At 29.8% G+C, this 6,822-nt stretch overlaps 1 protein-coding gene across 1 annotated transcript; it reads left to right on the forward strand.

Moving 5' to 3' along the window:
* The first annotated feature begins 1,803 nt into the window (after window positions 1–1,803).
* Window positions 1,804–2,460, forward strand: LOC100260028 (ethylene-response factor C3). Its single transcript, XM_002264575.1, has one exon. The coding sequence runs from the start codon at window positions 1,804–1,806 to the stop codon at window positions 2,458–2,460; it is 657 nt and encodes a 218-aa protein (XP_002264611.1).
* Window positions 2,461–6,822: the final 4,362 nt, after the last annotated feature.

Genomic DNA, 6,822 nt, shown 5'->3' on the forward strand with positions numbered 1-6,822 from the left:
ATCTCGTCAATCATTGAGACGTTTATTAAGGAGTAGGAAAGTACCATGTTGCGAACATAAAAACAAGTGGAGATGGTAGTTTTCTAGGAATGTTAGTGTCCAAATAAATAGATATACTTGGTCTTTTATGATAGGTTGCTTTGTGATTGATTGACTTGTCACATTTATATTCAAATTAATTTTTTTTCTTTTATTAATTAAATATATTTAATCAAATAATATATAAAAATTAAAATTTTGATTTTTAGACTATTACCATTATAGATAATTCTATGGTTTAAGATCATATAAACTTTCAAATCAGTTGTTGTGAATTAAATCGAGTGTTAAAAAATTATCCATAAAAAATCAGGTTGGACAATATTCCATTTCTAAGCTCTACCCGACCTCATGAACCATAAGACCATCCAAGTTAGAGGCTCAGAAACTGTCTCCATCCTGGGAGCCTACCATGTTTACATCACTTATCGCTATCGAGGCGCAGACGTTGTGTCTCCTACACTCTACGCTCCCGTCTTTCTAATTCTATTATTAAAATTATAAAAATAAAATCCCAAAAAAGAAAGAAATTTGAGCAACCAGACAAAGTGGCAAGACCACCAGAATGTTGTGGTGTAGTTAGACTCAGAAGCCCATCCCTCGGAGAAACTGGATCTGCTGTTGATCAGATGGCTTCTGGTTCTTGGTCATCCCCCTCATGAAGGTTTCTGTATCCCTTAAAGTTTTTTATTCCTGAATCCTCCTGATCATTTGAGATATAAGGATGGGGTAAAATCCACTTCTGAAATTTTCTTACCGCTTCTTCCTTTTGTCGTGACAAAGAGCTAGCTCTTTACAGCACTCTTATTATTAACAATGAGAGTTCTATTATTTAATCATATATTTTGCTTACTTATTTATTTGAGTCATGACAGCAACAAAGATGGGAGAGTCGATTGCAAAGGTTAGCTAGAGGCAATCTTTACCATTAAGGTCGGTGTTAATCATTTATGCATTTATTTATTCTAACTTTGAAGGCAGAAAAGGGAAGGATTGTCAAACATTACTTTGTTCATTCATGAGATGATCAGATGAATTTAGTGTTAATGTAGTTGGATTTTACAATGAAACAGTTGTTTATCACCTAATAATTAAGATATACATGATAAGATGGTAGGAGTAGTAGTTTTCCTTATTATTTTATGTGATGACAAGATATTAGTGAGAGAGTAAGCCCCAAAGGAGTAATAGACCATCTCTGCCATCATCTTAATTAAGAAACTATTTAATTAGTTTTGTTTGTTTCAAGGGTTTTGGCAGTAAATGAAAGAAGGCTTAAGTTACTTGCAACATCAAATTAATTAAAGCACACTCTTTTTCAGTCAAAAATTAAATCATAAACTGTTGTTTCAATTGTCTTGCTTCCTGCTCCTAAAACCAACAAAAAGAAGGAAATGTCAAGTTGATGAGATGGCTTATATGAATTCAAGGGCACTGTGTCACCCATATACGCCTTGATTTGGACCTTGCTGGCATGTTTCATTGGATTCCCCTGCAACAATCCACAAAAACTTTATGGTTCCATTAAATTTATTCCTATGTATAACAAATCCTGAAACATCCACTTGCATATAATCTAATCCTTCTCCTTAAGTTTTTTTTTAATGTTCTTCCTTCAAATCCTTCCTATAGTCCTAGTATATAACCAGATATCATCAAACCAACATTTTGGTCACCAGGAGCAAAAGAAAAAGAAAAAAAAATAGCCAAGGCATATAGCACCAAAACTACAGTCTATAGTCTAGAGTCTAGAGTTCCCAATTCATGGATTCTTCCTTCTTTCATCACCACCAAATTTCAGGATTCTCACTTGAGCCATCACCATTCGATTCACTGGAGTGTTTTTCTCCATGGGATGAGCCTCTTTTCAGTGATAATTCACTTCCATTCAATATAAATGGCTCCAAAGAGATGTTACCGGAGGGAGCTACAGACTCATCTCAGCCGGTATCATCTGCAGGAGCCAAGGAGGATGAGGAGAGTTCCAATGCCAAAGAGGCAGCAATATCCAAGGATGAAAAGTCGTATAGAGGTGTTAGGAGGCGGCCATGGGGGAAGTTTGCTGCCGAGATAAGGGACTCAAATAGGCATGGCAGGAGAGTGTGGCTTGGAACATTTGATACCTCAGAGGATGCTGCTTTGGCATATGACCGAGCTGCATATTTGATGAGGGGGTCAATGGCCATCCTCAATTTTCCTGTAGAGCGCGTTAAGGAGTCACTCAGAGACATGAAGCATGACCATGAGGATGGTGGGTCGCCGGTGCCGGTACCGGCACCAGAGTGTGGACGCTCAAAGGGGAGAAAATCAGCTAATGGAAAAAATGAAGACAAGGATGTAAGCCCACGGGATGTTCTGGTGTTGGAGGACTTAGGAGCTGATTATTTGGAGCAGCTCTTGTGTTCATCAGGAAGCTACTGATCATTCTTTGTCGCCATCAAGAATTCTACATTTCCCAGATTTTTTTTCTTTCTCTTTCTCTTTCGATTCAACTTTTTTCCTTCTGCATTCACGATGAAGTTCAAGACTTGAACATCAATTTCTTCTTGTTGAGAGATAATAAAATCCATTTCTGAATTTATCATATTCATCCCTTCTGTTTCTTTTGTAAGTTTGAAATCATGCATGGATTAATAAAAGTTTCCACCATCTTTTCCTCCTTAGTTATTGAAACCTACTCTTTGCTCTTTTTTTTTTTCCCTTTCCTTTTCTTAATTAGTAATAAGGAAAATCAAATTGGTTTTAATAAGAAAAGCACTAGGGTTTTCCAGTAGTATTTAATGAATTGATGCTAGCTTTATCCCTGCCCCAAATGGGAATGCGGATGTGAATCCAAATAAAAATTTTGTGTATAACATTTTTTTGTTTCAAAATATCATCTGGTTATCACTTCTCATTAGTTTTAATGTTAGATCCATCATAATATTCTTCCGAAGTAGTTGACCATTTTTTTTTGGTCCATTTATAAAATGAGCCAAAGAATTAGGGTTGGATACAAGTGTGCGACAAGCTCCTAACAACCTTCTAATTAAATGACTAAACTTCATTATTTTTGTTGCAACCATTTATTTATTCATTTGTATACTTACTTAGTTTTATTTATTTATTTATATATTGATGTATTTATTTAGGTTAGGACAACAACAACATTGGAGAGAGTACGTCAAAAATGGTAAAAGAGAAGTCTATCATCACCATTAGAGCTTTTTTAGTTTTTAATTTATTTATCTGTCTTCAGGAGAAAAGGATGAAATATTGTTAACTGCCTTTGTTCATTTTGAAATGATTTAAACTAAATATTGTGTAAATCTATACTAAACTATTAAATTCTATTATAATAATAATTGATTAGTTTTATTTTTTAAGACATGGTTTTATTATCCTTATTTATGTGTTAAAAAATTATAAAATTTTTACTAAAAAAATATATTAATGTTAGCATTTTTGAGTTATTATCAATATTATGCATCAATGCAATCAAAATGCTCATGATTAAGTATCATTTAGATTACTAATTTCCCCAAACATCCTCAAACAAGTTTTGTATTAGACACTTTCAAGGTCTTTTTTTTTTTTTTCCTTTTTTGAATATCATAATCTCATATCCTCAAATAAGGAATATTGACTTTAACATTTAACCTATATTTGATTATTGTAAATATAGTCATTCACCAAAAAGTCCAACTTTGAATATTGTTGAATCTTTACCCATGAGCATTGTGTCTACAACTTTGTAATATAACTATATAAGATCTTGATATGACTCCACTTTTCTAACCTTATTACTAAATTTAAAACCACAAAAAAAAGTTAAGTCAACAAATATGATATTGTAACACAATCTTTTTAAAAAATATTATTTTAAAAGTTAACATTTAGAAGTACAAATGGTCTTATTTTTTTTATATATTTGCTTTGATGGTGACAACAAGTCATTCAATAAGGAGAAAATCCACTTCTAGGAGGAAAATATATATGAAGCCAAAGGCAAGACCACAAAATGTTAGTCATCATTGAGACTAATTCTACACTTTCTAAATTTTTATGATTTCCATTTGATAGTTGAAAGATCTCTATTATTGATCATTACTTAGTTTTTAGATGTTGCTTAATTTTGGGTGTGTAAAAACTTTTTATAACTCTTATTTAATTATTAAACTTTATCATGATTGTCATTCTTTAGTTATTTATGTCTTTTTGTATTTATTTATGGGCATGATAGCAATAAATGTGGAGAGTCCACTATAATTAGCTTAATAATAGGGAAAAGATAAATTTTTATCATCATAGTTCATACTAATTATTCCTTTGATTTTATTGAAAAACAAAGAAAAGGAGGTTGCTAAACCTCTTTGCGAGGCAACTTACTCATAAGATGATTCAAGCAATATGGATATATGAATTAATAAAAATTTCTTAGTATCTCCTATTTTTGCAATTAGGTTTCACCATCATTGAAGGCAAATTATTTATTTATTTATTTTTATATCATAACAATAATAATGCAAAATCAATCAAAAGAGACTAAAAATACTATTTCTATCATCATATTGAGTATAATTAATTATTTATCAAGCAATGGTAGAAGAGTAAACAAAGAAATACAATAAACATAAGTTCTACCATCATGGTTGGTGTAATTATTTATTTTACTTATTATTCGTATTGTGCGATGACAATATATAACAATTATGGAGCATGAACTAAGAAAAGTAAAAGACAATCTCTACTATCACTCTAGGACTTTTTTTTTTTTTTTGTATTTATCAATCTTGAGAGAAAGCAAGAGGAGATTGTTTAATCCTTTTTGCTCATTTATGAAATAATTCAAGTAATTTTATTTGAATATTATTTAATTTTATTGAGAATAGCTCTTAATAGTTGTTTAATTAACTTTTCAAGTTTTTATTTGATAGGTATTAATTATTTATTTAATTAGTTTTGATAAAGACTACTGGCAATGGTAAATAGTTTATAAAAAAAGATGAGAGAATCTTTACTATTTTAGTTTATTTATATGACATGATTATTTATTTATTCATTTATCAACCCTGGAGGGAAAATTGAGACATCATTGATTTAATTTTACGGTGACAAGGAGTTTATAATGACTTTTAAATGAAATTTTATTATCATTATTTTTCAAGCATTATATAATTACACTAAAAACTTTGAATGTTTTTTAGCAAATATAAGGTTAATACATTACTTACCATCTATAATATATAATATGATCACGATTAATAGATGATTGAAACCCACAATTAAGTTTGATTTATTTCTCCAATTTCCTCAAATAAGTTTTACATTGCACATACAATATTTAAAAAAAAATATTATAGAACTCATACCTTATTCTTATGCTAAAAAAATAAGTGGATTGATGAAAATAAAAAAAAATAAAGACATAATTGTTTGAGAAATTATCTTATTGGAGTAGCTAACAAGAGAGATAGGTGGTCTTCTCCAACTCATGGGCAAAACATACTTCTAAGCAGCAGGCCTAAATCTAATACACATGACTCAAAGCCATCCAAAACTGAATGTTCATTAATCCTCAGTCGCCCACTGCATGATATCCATGTTGGAGGCGCAGACATTTTGTCTCCAACTTTGTAATTTTTATTATTTCATTTAAGTATTAAAACGAAAATTGTACTATGAACAAATATAATATTCTAAAATAATTCCAATTTTTCTATACTTAAGGTAAAAGTTCATAAACAAAAGCAGCTTTGGATTTGATGATGACGGCAAAGTCATTCAGTGTGGAGAAAAATCAACCTAATTGTTGAATGTATGTATATATAATGACAAAGTGGGAAGGCCATGGAACATTGTGGAATAAGAGGGTTTAGATCTACATATTTCCAAAATTTTTATGTTCTTCACATTCTAATTTTGATTCAATTTTGTTTCCACAGAGCTTTTGATGGTTTCAAAGAGTAAAATATCCTCAAACTTTGAGATGTAAAGGTGTGACATTTCTTGTTTATAACATCTTATTTTCTTTAATTATATTGGTTTAAAATATTTCAAGTGTTTTATTTTCTTTGTTGATTTAATAGGAAAATTTTAAGATTTTATGGTAATATTATTGAAAAAATTAATGAGGTAATGGGGTTCATTTAATGGAATATTTTTAAAATTATTAAATTTTTTAAGCTTAATTAAATATATGATCTCGTGACCCCAAATGAAAATTTTGTTTTTAGAGCATTTTTATATCAGTGTTTTGTATTCCTATAAAGGGATTCATCAATTAAAATACTTCTTTAAGTAGTTAGTACAACTTTTATTAATTTTAATCAATAAAAATTTGAATAGATTTGATTCAATTTGACTAAGAACAAGTTTTAAATGGATTATTAATCAAATGATCACGTTCTATTGGAGTGGTTATCGTTTATTTATTCATTTATCTTTTAATTTATTTAGTTTGACCGATGACAACTATGACAAAAAAAAAGGATCAAGAAATAGAAAATAATCTTTTTTTCATCATTATCGATATCAACTATTTTTATCTTATTTATCTATAATGAAAGCACGAAAGATCATAAGACTGTCGGTCATCTTTTTTAGTTCATTTATGATATGATTCATGTAATTTAGCTTATAGATGATCCAATTTAATAATAAGAATAAATACTTACGATGCTTTGTGATTAAATTTTATCATAGTTGATAATATTTATTCATTTATTTTGGGAAAGGGCGTACAAGTGTAATGACTCAAAGTCAGTAAAAATATATGAAAATCTTTTTTACCATGGTTAGTGT

Source organism: Vitis vinifera, chromosome 7, assembly GCF_030704535.1.
Source record: "Vitis vinifera cultivar Pinot Noir 40024 chromosome 7, ASM3070453v1".
NCBI classification, from domain to species: Eukaryota; Viridiplantae; Streptophyta; class Magnoliopsida; order Vitales; family Vitaceae; genus Vitis; species Vitis vinifera.